Source organism: Anolis sagrei, chromosome 9, assembly GCF_037176765.1.
Source record: "Anolis sagrei isolate rAnoSag1 chromosome 9, rAnoSag1.mat, whole genome shotgun sequence".
Taxonomy (NCBI): domain Eukaryota; kingdom Metazoa; phylum Chordata; class Lepidosauria; order Squamata; family Dactyloidae; genus Anolis; species Anolis sagrei.
In genome coordinates, this window is record NC_090029.1 from 24341531 (window position 1) to 24355485 (window position 13955).

The 13955-nt window shown below is 43.5% G+C and overlaps 1 protein-coding gene across 2 annotated transcripts in view; it reads right to left on the reverse strand.

The window, feature by feature from the left end:
* The window catches only part of MAP2K5 (mitogen-activated protein kinase kinase 5), a 145199-nt gene that overhangs the window by 30707 nt on the left and 100537 nt on the right, over positions 1-13955 (reverse strand). For both annotated transcript variants that reach the window (XM_067471382.1, XM_060755376.2), the window contains 2 exons: positions 3438-3464; positions 3060-3092 (listed from right to left, as the gene is read on the reverse strand). In XM_067471382.1, the coding sequence (XP_067327483.1) occupies positions 3060-3092; positions 3438-3464 (60 nt within the window). The remainder of the gene's footprint in view (positions 1-3059; positions 3093-3437; positions 3465-13955) is intronic.

The following is a 13955-nucleotide window of genomic DNA, read 5'->3' on the forward strand; positions in this document are numbered from 1 at the left end:
CACGGAAGAACAGCTGTGGAGGGAAGTAGAAGGGAGCGATGCTGCGCCGCTCCCCCTGTGAGTTTTAGGACCTTTCCAGCCCTTATTTGCTCTCTCGAAGATGCCACAGAGGAGAGATCATCAGTCGTAGAACACTAAACACTTGTAATAGCTAACACTCGCATTATGTTGAACGCACAGAGAACAGCAGCTGTACCATACCGGAAAGCAAGCAGACTTTTCTCATGAGGTCCTTATTTAGGAAAAGAGGCACGCATTAGCACCCTAAGTGGGGAGCAATTGTTCTCCCCCAACAGGGCTGCATCTTAAAAGCAGTCAAAGGAAGGGGGCAGAAGGAGAATGGATGTGGCAAGGAGGGGAAAACAAGCTAATGCTATGTGTGGAAACTGTAGGGCACCCTCCCACCAGACCCAGAGGAGGGAGGGAAGTTATCTCCAGCTGAAGGCAGGGAGCCTGGAACCGGCATGGCTTCCATTGCAGCATTCAGCACAGAATATGGCGACAAAGCTGTGACATGCCTGGAACTCTATTCTACAAAAAAACCCATAAGCATACAGTCCTCATGATTGGGGAGGCAGTGGTTTCAAATGGGAGCAGGACACCTCTTGAGCAGAATCTCAGAGGCAGAAACAGCCCATAAAGCATCATAATGTACAGTCAGGGGCACAAGATCTCCAAACACTCAACGTCGGCTCACCCACATCATCTCAGTCATTCTCCCTCCATGCTGGTCTTATCCCAACCCCTTCAGCCTCCTTCTTTCTGGGGTTTGAGTGACTCCCGCTGTTCCTTGTTTTCCTTGCTTCTACAGCCCCTACCAGATCCGCAGGGATACGAAATGCCAACTTTGCCTTCTTTCAACCCCAAAAAGAAAGCTGAGCTCCAAGCTACCTGGCGCTCCTTCCTTTCTCTTTCTGGTTTTGCCAGACAGGGGTCCCAGAGGCAGGAAGGGGTGTGAAAGGAATAGCGTGAAGAGGAGAAAAGGTGAGTACTACTTCTTAAGAGGCCCAGGAAGGCTTAAAACATTGATAGGCATTGGGCACCTTTGCTTCTGATCATGCTAGAGCCCCATAGGAGGTTTATCTCTTCTTGAACCACATGCTACGTGAAATGGAAGATATAAAGTCTACTAGGGTTGTATCTGGGACAGATTTGTATGGACCGGCTTCTTTAAAAACTGGCTCTGCATTGTGTTGTCAAAGGCTTTCATGGCCAGAATCACTGGGTTGCTGTGAGTTTTCTGGGCTGTTTGGCCATGTTTCAGAAGCATTCTCTACTGACATTTCACCTACATCTAGGGCAGGCATCCTCAGAGGTTGTGGGGTTTGTTGGAGACAAGGGAAATGGGGTTTATATATCTGTGGAATGATGTCCAGGGTGGGAGAAAGAACTCTTGTTTATTGGAGGCAAGTGTGAAGGCTGCAATTTATCACCTTGATTAGCATTGAATGGCTTTACAGCCTCAAAGCTTGGCTGCTTCCTTCCTGAGGGAATCTTTTGTTGGGAGGTGTTAGCTGGACCTGATTGTTTCTTGTCAGGAATTCCCCTAGTTTTGAGTGTTGTTCTTTCTTTACTGTTCTGCTTTTAAAGTTTTTTTTAAAAAATATTGCTAGCCAAATTTTGTTCATTTTCATGGTTTCCTCCTTTCTGTTGAAATTGTCCACAGGCTTGTGGATTTCAATGGCTTCTCTGTGTAGTCTGACATGGTGGTTGTTAAAGTGGCCCAGCATTTCTGTGTTCTCAAATAATATGCTGTGTCCAGGTTGGTTCATCAAGTGTTCTGCTGTTGGTTGAATTAGTGGTCCCAAACGTAGCGCACAAACACAAATCAAGGAACACGGAAAGACTGTAGGCTAATTCAACCAGAGAAATCAGCTACAGCAGAGCACTTGATGAACCAACTTGGACACAACATATTATCTGAGAACACAGAAATGCTGGGCCACTCTAACATCAACCACTTGATGAACCAGCCTGGTCATACAGCTTGGAAAACTCACAGTAACCCAGTGGCTCTGCATTTCTGTGATCCTCCACTTAAGTATCGGACTGTTGGTTCCCCTGGATCAAGACTCACCAAATTACGGCTTACCGTCTAGAAGTAGCCCTCCAAGGTCCATTACCCTGCCTTAAACTTTAGATTTAGAATTGCCCTGGGTATGAAATAACTTGAAGGCAGATAACAACAATGATCCTAATTAACTTGAATGTCTCATCATCCACAAGCAGGCGTATGTTTCCCATTGAAATACTGATAAGTTAAAATCCTTCTACATTTTAAATACTGTATTGTTCTGTTATAGTTTTTTCTTTGAACTACAAATAAGATATGTGCAGTGTGCAGAAGAATTTGTGTTTTTTTCAAACTATAGTCCAGCCCCCTCAACAGCTGCTGGGACCGTGAACCGGACTGCAGCTTTAAACGTTTGAGGAGCCCTGACTTAGATGAAAGAGCCACAAACCAGTCAAGGGAAGAAACGGGATTCCAAAAGTTGGGCAAATCTCTCCGACAAAGAGATTCAGGGGCTGAAAACTAGGGGTGACTTCCATCCAGGGGTCTCCAACCATAGCAAAACCAAAAGAGAGAAGAAGGCAGCCTTCGAATCGACTCTTGTTTACTATTCAACTCCAACCCCTTTTAACAGCACACCCAAAGCGTGCCTGGTATGCAGAGGCAAGATGGCAGCTTTCATCTCCTCGTGTCTGCCACATCTGGCAAGGTGGAAAGGTGATCAATTAACATGGGGGCTTGTAGGCATGGATGGATGGATGTGGGGGTGTCCCTGTTAGCCCTAAGGGAGAGGGAATAAGCCCCGGACTTCCTTGGAAAGGGCCTATCTTTCCAAGGGTTGAATCAAAGCGAGTCAGGAAGCGGCACAAAGCGGGACAAGGACGGGCGGAAGAGGAGGAAGAGGAGGAGGGCGCCACGCCGCACCAGGCAACTTGGCTCTCGCCGTTGAGGACGGCGGGCCATTGTGCTTCATTAGGAAACAAAATATAAGCTTTCCAGTCCATTAGGAATGACTTTAGGAGTGAAAGCACATAAGACGGCGACTCACCTCATCAACAATGCACTGGAGTAACTGAAGAGGCTGTGATAGAAAGGAGCGGGCGGAGGGAACGAGAGAGAGAAAGAGAGAGGAGAGAGAAGTATTAGGCGATATGCAATATCTTTACAGTGGAGTGGAAAGAAAAAAAATCATTAATGCAATAAAATATAGCAAGATTAATCAACGGCAGCAAACTCTTATAAAAACATTGCGGCTCAGGATGTCCTATTATTTCTAATGGTACCTAATCTAATACAGGCAGTTAAAGGTTTGCGTTTTCCACAAAATGCAATTTGCGAAGTTTAAAACAAGGCATTCGAGCATGCAAAGGAAGCAGTCATCAGGAAAAAGAAAAGTGAATTTTTCCCCCAAACTCATAAAGCTTACCATTAAAGATCCCTGGTTTTTCTGAATCTGAAAATAAGGGGGGGGGGGGGGAGAAAAGAGGGGAGGCAATATGTAATTAGCATGTCATAATCAAAATGACTCACTTGGACACATTATGATCACTGAGAGAAAATTATTGTATCGCTGGTGGCAATTTGTGGGCATGTGTTAACACAATTTACATAATGAAAATACACAAATGTTAATAGCTCGCTTCTCATTTATAGGCGAAAGTCAGCAGAATGTTAATTTCACACAACACTTTTTAGTACCCTCCAGGTTGTATTAGAAGAGGGAGGAAAACCATAATCCATTTCAAAAGGCAGTTTACGATTCAGATATAAATAATGTTTTATATTGCTCGATGGTGAGCACTGCGCTTAATGTTGCAATCATCGCTAATGTTATGAAGCTCACTCTTTTTAAATTAAAAACCGATTTATTTAAAATTGAAATTAAATCATAGTCAGAAATTAGAATTTTGGATTACTGCCAGGCTCTGCTCACAACAACGCCCCTCCCCATCCCCCCATTATTTTTTCTGAAGGAAACTTTAATTATGTGGCTGAGAGAGAACATTCTCAGATGCTCCAGAACATTGCAGAATGTCTTCAAACTTCAACAGATATTTTCTGCAGACCAACTTTTGGGGTAAGACTGTGGAGCAAGGTTTTTGGTTGCCCTTCTCCTTGAATATAGACCCAGAAACATGGTATGAAATGGTCGCGCTGGCCTTGAAGTGACAACACAAAGGAGACCAACAGCAGTGCCAGCAGTGGCGCATGGACTATGTTGCATTGTGGCTTCCAATCATAGCATTTATTCCCAGAAGTGGCACATGGACCATGTGGCATCATGGCTTCCTACCATAACATTTAGTAGTGGCACATGGACCATGTGGCATCGTGGCTTCCAACCATAGCATTTACTCTCAGTAGTGGCGCATGGACCATATGGCATCGTGGCTTCCAACCATAGCCTTTACTCTCAGTAGTGGCGCATGGACCATGTGACATTGTGGTTTCCAACCATAGAATTTACTCTCAGTAGTGGTGCACAGATCATGTGACATCATGGTTTCCAACCATAGTATTTACTCTCAGTAGTGGTGCATATATCATGTGGCATCGTGGCTTCCAACCATAGCATTTACTCTCAGTAAATGACACATGGACCATGTTGCATTGTGTCTTCTCTTGCACAAACTACTCCATTGAAAATAATGTTCCAATGGTCAGCTACAGGGAGGAGGCTATTTTCCTGATTATTTCCTTGACCATCCTTTTTATTTGGGTCCCTACAACTTCACCATTGCCTTCCTGGCCCATACTTTGCAAATATCAGCACGTCGTTTTGTCTTGCAGGAGGCTTCTTTTGGACTAAACCACTCAATTAACTTGGCTTTCCTCAGCCGTTTAATATTTTCAGCAGAGTTGTGCCAGGCATGATGGACAGCTGATGCTTCTGCCACTGGATCTGGAGGCTCTGCCCTCTCCTCTGGTAGGGAACAACAATTCCCATGAAATTATGGTTAGGAAAAGACCTCTTCCTCTTCTTGGGCTCCTCATAAACCCAGTCACAAAGTAGGTGGATCAGTACCGCAATCAAAAACCTCTTTGGAATTTTGTGGCAGTCTTAACCAAATGAAAATGCAACATATTCCTAATATCATGATATAACTCTCCCATCTGATTCCAAGTCTCTACATACTACTTTAAATCAGCAATTATTCCATGATATGAACACCTTAAAACCCTGACAGTGTTGAACAGATTCCAAACCCCGGTAGTACAATATTTATCCCAATACAAAATATGGTTGGTTTATTTATTTGTTTAGTTTATATTCAGACATTTCCTCCAAGGAACTCTTAGCTTCGCCCTTTCTCCTGTCTTCTCCTAACAACCATGCTTTGAGGGCAACAAAAAAAACAAAAAAAGGAAGCTGTGTTGGGCCGTAGGAAAATTTACCAGTATTTCAATGAAAAGTGTGGACCTGTTTTTGGTTGAGTGGAGAGTCAAGTTAATTATGATGGATATTGTTGTGGGCCTTCAAGCCGTTTCCGACTTAGAGCGGTGCTACGTCTAAAGTTAGGGCAGGGCCAGGTAAATGGCCTTGGAGGGCCCCATCCAGACTGCAGGCCGTATTTTGGGGACTCCTGATGTACACTGTAGAATTACTGCAGTTTGACCCCACTTGAACTACTATGGCTCAGTGTTATAGAATCCGGGAGATGTAGTTTTGGTGAGGCACCAGTGTTCTTTGGCAGAGAAGGCTAAATACTTGGTAAAATTAAAATCCCTTGATTCTCCGGCATAGGGTCAAGACAGTTACAATGGTATCAAACTGAATTCCTTCTGCAAAGTAAATGCACCCAGAGTGTCAGGGCACTGCAATGCATCTCCTGTCACACTGCATGAGTGGCAGTCCTTAGAAAGAGCCAGGAAACAGAGCAACCTGGAAGAACACAAGGGGAAGATACTCTATCTGAATCCATCTTCAGCAATAGAGGCTGTTCCGATCCCGCCTAAGACAATATGCTGTTTACATTTCAGGGGGCAAAATGTCTGGCCGACAACCTGCACTGCATATTTACCAGGACTTGACAGCTAATTGGGTTTATGAAGGAGGAGGAGAAGAATTGGCAGCTTTCTCTCCGGCGCATGGGAGGCGGAATTCCTCTGAGCAGGGTGCAATCCCACCTTTTCCAGCAAGAGAAGATGAGGAGGATTCAATGATGGGGAGACAGAGTGGCAGAAAGGGGTTGGGTCACATAGGAGTCCCTCTGATACGCAGGGAAAACATAAACCCAAGCAGAAACTTGAGGACGAAACGAGAAAGTAGGAAGGCATGGAGTGCCAAGACTCAAGGAGAGATACACCAGAAACTTCTTGAAATGTTTTGCCTACACTCATTTACAGCAAAGACTGGGGCAATTCCAAGAGTTGGTGCACCAAGCTGCATCAAGAAGCAGAAATGGAATTGTGCCGTTTTGAAGCTCTTTCAAATGCTCCTTCTTTCTATGGCGGTCACTTGCCCACCTTCCAACATTTAGAGTAATAACACTTGTTGCATGCAACGGAAGGTGGCAATTTAGGCCAGGATTGCACAGAAATGGTGAAGGAGGGACCAGGTGTTCTTGTATGATGTTTTTAAGTGCTATCCGCAAGCTCCGGAGATGGACAAATAACATCCCCGACTTCTTAATGACGAAGTAGTTTTCCATTAATACCAAAGGGATGAGTGCACCTCAGACTGGTGCTGAAGGAGACGGATGTGTTCTTCATTGAGGACAATCACAGTTTTCCCATTTGAAAAGGTGCTTGGTGCTTGAGAGGAAAACACAGCCTTGTAATCGTTGCTCCTGAAGAAGACATTTATCGAAATCTGTTGGCCGGGGCACTTGAACTCATAAATCCTCCTTCAGCTCTCTTTTAGCACAGCCTCCCTTTGTGGTCTTGTAGCAGCAGCTTTACACCTTTGCAGACCTTTTCAGCCAAAAGATACACACACAGATATATAAAAGCCCTGTTACTGATTTCTACCAGACTATATTGCCCTTTCCATCTCTTTCTAAATTTTGCATCAATATACATAGGATTAATTCAATTCATTCAAGACCTTCAATAACATATTAACATCAATGCAAAGAAGGCCAGGTTGCTCTTTTGCTGAGTTTGGGGGATGCTGTGTTCTTTTAACTGAAATTCACTTCCCCCATTAAAGTTGCCATTGCCCTTGTTACTATGGGACCATAGTATGGCTGTATTTATTGCTCTCCGCTGCTCCAACCTGGCTATCTCTACCGCTGTGCTCTTCCCCATCAGCTGACTCTGCTAGAAAATTTAAGCATCACGGCCGTATTTTCCCCAAAGCGACTCTAGCTTATATTAGGCATATTTCTCATTGCAGAATGAAGGTGTTTACCTTCTGCGAGCCCCAACACTGAAGACAAAACAGTTCCAGCCGCATTACCTTTGCACACAGTTCATGGGAAAAAATACAGCCCTTTGTTATATGGCCCGGGGCACAGCTTCTTTTCTTTGAAAGCAACCTTTAGTATAAAAATGCTTTGGCACATAAAGACCTTGCAAAACTACAACTCCCAGGATTCAATTGCTTTGAGTCACAGTCAAATTGGTGTCAAACGGAATGTATTCTCTAGTGTTGATGAAGCCCTAGCCATACAATAATGGAGGCTAGGAGCATCCCATTCCCAAACATAAAACCACAAATACAAAATCATCATCATCAACAACAACAACTTTATTTTTATACCCCGCCTCCATCTCCCCAATGGGACTCAGATTGGCTTACAAAGGGACAAGCCCAAAGAACACAGAGTTAAAACCATCAATCAAAACAAACAAAAAAAAAGAACATATCACAATAAAACATAACATCATAAAAACAGTACCATGCTGAGCAATAAAGTGCAGAGTACAAAGGGCTCTGAGTTTGTGCAAAATTCCTAGATAGAGCTATGGGAAAGTACAAAATTCAGAAAGGCAAGGCTGGGAGAATGAAAATGTCAGAATTATAGAACCAAGGGCCATGCTAAAGTGCCGGAAACTTAGGTAACATTGGCCAATTTTTTGGAACTGCCCGGTCAAAGGCACAGTGGAATATCCATGTTTGTAGGTTCTTGCGGAAGATGGATATGATGGGTGCCAGTCTGATCTCCCAAGGGAGAGAGTTCCAGAGCCAGGAGGCCACCACCAAGAAGGCCCTCTCCCTCGTCCCCACCAACTGCGCTTCTCTCGGCGGTGGAAGTAAGAGAAGGGCCTCCCTGGATGAGCTACGGGCTCATGCTAGTTAGTAGGGGAAGATGCGATCACAAAGATAGGCAGGTCCTGAACCGTTTAGGGCTTTGTAGGTAATCACCTGCACCTTGAATTGGGACTGGAAACTCATTGGAGCTGTTTGAATAGGGGGGTTGACTGCTCCCTATAGCATGCTCCAGCTAGTAATCCCCAAAGTACTATGTTTTGGGTATGAACATAGGCATAGGCCTTCTGCATTTGAGAAGACAAAAAAAAAGCTATTGTCAAACGAATATTTAGATCTCGTTGATATTTTTTTAAAAAAAGAATAGCAGATTGCTTCCAGAAGAACCAGTCTAGAAAAACCATATACACACACACAATCTTAACATTTTAAATTGTAAGCCGGAGTGGAACACTGTTGGCTTACAGTGATGCTCAATGCTTCTTGGAGGGCTCAGTATTGCATATTAATGACAGCACAAGTGTTGCTCTTATTCGAAAACCAACTGATGCCGGTCTTCAATTCGTTCTTGCAAAATAAATGAATGTTTAATGAATGACAGCTCCATCGAGGGAGGAAGAAAACCCTGGCAAAACTGCCTTTTAACGCAGGCAGTTAAACAAAATTATTTCATCCTCCCCGGGCCCCTCCTTCAAGTCCCTTTCAGGCTGAAATGCAAAGAGGCCAAACCTGGTCAATACTATGGATTACATATAAGAGAAGGAACCTTGGACCTTGCTGGTATCGCAGAGCAGAAAGCAGGAGCCTCAATTAAAACCAGCCAATTATTCAGCCCTTTAAGATGCGGCAAATAAAAGGAATTGCTTTTAAATGGAAGTCCTTGGATGAAGAGCTCTTTGACCCGCAATTCAATAGAACTGGCAGGAATCATCATGAGGCAAGAATCTGCTGAAACAAAGTGTTTTTTTCCCTTCCTCTCCTGGAAAGGCTTTTGAATTAGTAGTCAAGAGCCATTTGCAAAATGTTCTCTATTGCAACGGGAAGAGAAAGGCTGCATTATAGTGTGACATGGGTCATCGTGGCATGTGTTTACAAGTCACTTTTGCATCAAACCCTTTGGGAATGGAGGAAAGAACCCCGCTCTTCACATCCATTGCTCTTCACTTCCCTTGCTCCTCACCCTGCCATTAGTGGATCATCATGGAAGAGATGGATATAAAAATATTCCCCCACAAACTAGACTGAAAAGACAAAAAATGGATTTAAAAAGCCATGGAAGGAGAAAACTTTGGACAATTTGCAAAAATTCTACATGAGACTGGAAACTTTATGACTCCATGTCTAGTGTAGTCTCATTTATGGAATTTCCCAGGGTTATATGCATGGAAACGTTGGCATTTCCACCCACTTAGTGGGGGATTCAATAGGCAGGATATCCAAAAAGCAGAAACCATGCTGAAAAAAGAAACCTATTTAAAATAAAGGAAAACACGCTCCTAACGGAAGTGGGATGAGTTACATGTAGAGTCATGGACTGAACTGATTGGAGTCTAGTATCGAGATTGAGAGAAGTCACAATGCCACTCTCTTCTGCTTTGGTCAGGCCTCTTCACCTAGAATAATAACCCTGTGTCCAGTTCTGGGCAAAACCATTCGAGAAGAGGTGGACAAAATGGAAGGGTTCCAGAGAAGGTCCACCAAAATGGTCCAAAGCCTGGAAACCATGAATCCATCTGACGATCAACGTGGGAAGCTGAGTATGTTTAGCTTGGAGAAGGGAAGCTTGAGAGGGGACAGGCGAGCCATGTTTAAACATTTGAAAGGAGTTGTGTGTTTTCTGGGCTGTATGGCCATGATCCAGAAGCATTCTCTCCTGACATTTCACCTGCATCTATGGCAGGCATCCTCAGAGGTTGTGAGGTCTGTTGGAAACTAGGAAAATGGGGTTTATATATCTGTGGAATGTCCAGAGTAGGAGAAAGAACTCTTGTCTATTGGAGGTAGGTGTGAATGTCATGTAAAGGAAGCAAAACACTTGTTTTCAACTGCTCGAGAGACTAGGCCATAATGGAGCCATGGGTTCAAATGGCCAGAAAAATTGATTCCACCTCAACATGAAGAAGAACTTCCTGAAGGTAAGAGCTGTTCAGCAGTGGAATATGAACTTCCTTAGAGTGAGGCTGAGTCTCTATCTGGATGTTCTGAAGCAAAGGCTGGTTGGTAATCTTTCAGAAAGGCTTAGACTGTGCCTTCCTGTCTGGCAGAAAGGGGTTGGACTGGAGAATCCTATGATTCTATGTTAACTGCAGCTGAAAGTTGCCTTGACTATTTCTTACAATGGAGCGGAAAAGCATTGGTGTTGGTCCATGTGCACAGAGCTACCATTTGGAGAAGTGTTCATTTCTTGAACACAATAATCAAGCATGCACCAAGGTGCTCTCTCCTTTGCACCTCCCATCAGAGCCCACAAGGGGTGCCAGTTCAAGGTAACTCTGAAGACTTGGATAAAACACACCCAAGTTGCACACACACACTCACATCCCCGTCCATTAATAACGTTTTGGCCTGCTGCCTTCCTTTATAAAATCACCCTCAAAGAGGAGCAAGCTGCCTCTTGCTCTTTAACATTCCCTATTATTCACTTTTGCCTCCATCGTGTGCGGGGCGCCTCTACCCGGAGAGAAGCAATATGTCATCATTTTGTTGAGCTAACCGGCCTAACCATCTTGTCCCTTTGAGTTAGGAAGGAGACAGCATCACTCCATCAAACCGCTGGCAAAAGGCAGGCCGCCGAGGCTGGCAGAAGGAACGGGAAGCGGCCAAGACTGGAGAGTCCGTGACTTCATTGGCCAGGATGCTGTTTTTTGAAAAGAAAGAGTGTAACTTTATGAGAAAAAACATCCCTTTTTGGAAAGGAGAGCTCACATATTACCACTTTTCTTACTTTTCTTACACCTGTGTTTCCTTGATTCTAAGATGGACACTAATTTCAATAAATAAAACCTGTGATTCTAAGACACCCATTTTAGAGATGTATATATGGGGGAAATGCATTTTTGATTTCCAAGAAATACAGTAAGGCGTTTTACCATTTGTTTTGTGGATGTTGGAAAGGGCCCTTTTCCCTTTCTCTCTTCTTTTCAGGGTCTCCCCCTGATATCTCGTGCTCTTCATTTGAAACAGATTTTTAACAGATAATCTTGCTCGTGATAACAATATCCGCCTTGCATTTTATTCAAATAATTCTTAAAAACAGCTTTAAAAGCCGTTTGGAATAAACACCCGGCTCCCCATCAATCAAAAGCAGGGGAAGGAGGGGAGGGGGGAGAAATTCCGCTGGCGGTTGTATAAACATCAGATCAACTCGCTGATGTCTTCAAGGATTTCAGACTGAACCATAAAAAACTCCATTAACTTCTGACAAAGAATGCAAATTAATCGCAACATGGGGTGAGATGAAATTAAAGGCTCTTTTCTAATCAATGACAAGGCAGGATGAAATATTTACTCCTCTCGCTTTCCTCCCCAACCCGTTGCGGCGGATGGAGGGCAGCGCTCCCCAAAGCCAGGCCTCCAAAGGGGAAAGAGGTAAAGAAGACCAAAGGAAGGAAGGAAAGAAGGAAGGAAGATCTTCTCTGGTCCCGGAGAACAATCCGCTCATGAGTTTCGGAGACCTGCCACACAAACACAGAAACCCACTAATCACCGAAGCTCAGGTGCGCCCAATTTGTTATTCGTACTCTTTGGTGCCAATGGAAAAAAAAGAAGAGGGAAACGGAGGGGGAGAAGCCTGGCACAGACAGATGCGCCCGGATCCAGAAATGACAGTTCTGCCCCTCCGGAGGTACGATCACTACAGAAAAATCTAGTACAGCCTCCAGGTGAAATGTCTGGTGTTCCATATGGAGCAGAGAAAATTAACAACAAGATGGAAATCTCGCAAGCAGCAGGGAGCTAGGGGTTTTTTTTCCCCTTCCCCTGTTTGGAAAAAAAATGAAATTTAAAGATGAAGAAGGAGAAGTAATAAATTAATGGGGTGTGAAAACATTCAAAGCTTTACAATACCAGGGGCACTATTTGCTCAGATTTTTTTTTTTGAAGGGAGCGCAGGGAGGGGGCTTATAGCATCCTCTCTCCCAAACTTCAAGTCATTTTGATGTAATTTATTAACAAAGATCTGTAAGTGTATCCAAAAAAATTAAAATAAACCAGGGGAGAAGAGGTTTTAGTCAGACTCGAGAGGACTAGTTTAAATACATTTCTGAGTCGTCTAGTTGTCAAGAGGCACCGAGTTGCCTTGATAGACTTTCTGGGGATTCAATTCAACCCCCAGTTTGGAAGACTTTGGGCAGGAAAAGATGCAGCTTTGACAAGAGCAAATCGTAGCCTTTCTCTGAAATTTTCACAACAGTAAAACATGTCACTGACTTCTGTTACTGCTTTGATTTAAGCAGAAGAAATTTGATAGCTATCGACTTGTCATGACTAAAGAGTTGCCGTTTGTAACCCAATGTCCTTTTGATACTGTCCTTAAGAATCAGAAGATGGTGCAAAATTTAAGATGACGTTGTTGTTCATTCGTTCAGTCACTTCCGACTCTCTGTGACCTCATGAACCAGGCCACGTCACAGCTCCCTATTGGCCGTCACCACCCCCAGCTCCTTCAAGGTCAAGCCAGTCACTTCAAGGATGCCATCCATCCATCTTGCCCTTGGTTGGCCCCTCTTCCTTTTCCTTCCATTTTCCCCACCATAATTGTCTTCTCTAAGCTTTCCTGTCTTCTCATTATGTGGCCAAAATCTTTGCCTCTAATAAGATGACATACCTCTTCTATAATACATATGGACTTCCCTGTTTGCTGGTAAGGCATGTTTTGCCTTTGTATTGTTTCATGTTGATTTACTGTCAACAGGAGAATATATTATTGTCACAAAACACATGCAGATGTTACAAGTTCTCCTCCACTTTTAGTAACATTTGCACTTATAACAGGAACATGCCTGAGAAAATGCGCTGGGCCTCATGCTTTTCCCTTCTCAACAATTCTGAATTGTAAACACCTGACATCTTCCTGGAGACTATTTTGAAAGAGCAAATGAATGAAGATTGGCACCATTAGAGCTTAATAAAAACATCAAGCAAACCAGGAATTGGCTGGTTTGATCAAGTGACGGGGTTTGCTTGTGTAAACACCTGGCAACAGCCGTGGCTGGTCTAATTATCACAATATTTAAGCATTTTCTCTGCAAATTGACACATTTGCAAGCAAGCTGGAAATGAAAACAAATGCAATACAAATCCAAATGCATTAAAAACTGAAATCATGAAAGCACATAATTATCAGGAAAATGTGACCTTATAGGCATTTCTATTTTGTGGTCAAGAGAGAGATTAAATTATATCAAATAGGAAATTCTTCATTATAATACAATTCCTGGTAAGCTCTTTCTGAAACCGATGGGAACTGATGCACAAGTAGCTAGGGTCCTATATCCAGGGTAGGAAAAAACTCCAAGATTCCCAGTTTAAGATGTACAAACTGGGGTAGTTCCTAGATGTTTCTGAGCTGGCTCCCCTTGCCCTGTTGCCAACTAATGTCCCTGTTATTGAAAGCTGGTAGTAGAGGAAAAACAGACATGGAAAGGGTACACTTGTAAGATACACGGGGCAAAGAATACTCCGTTTTGTGGGAAATGCACCATGGCTGAGAAAGGATAGAATATCAACTGCTTGTCAACATTTTCGAAGTATAACATGAAGGATCAAGGGCTGCATGTAACAGAGAAACCT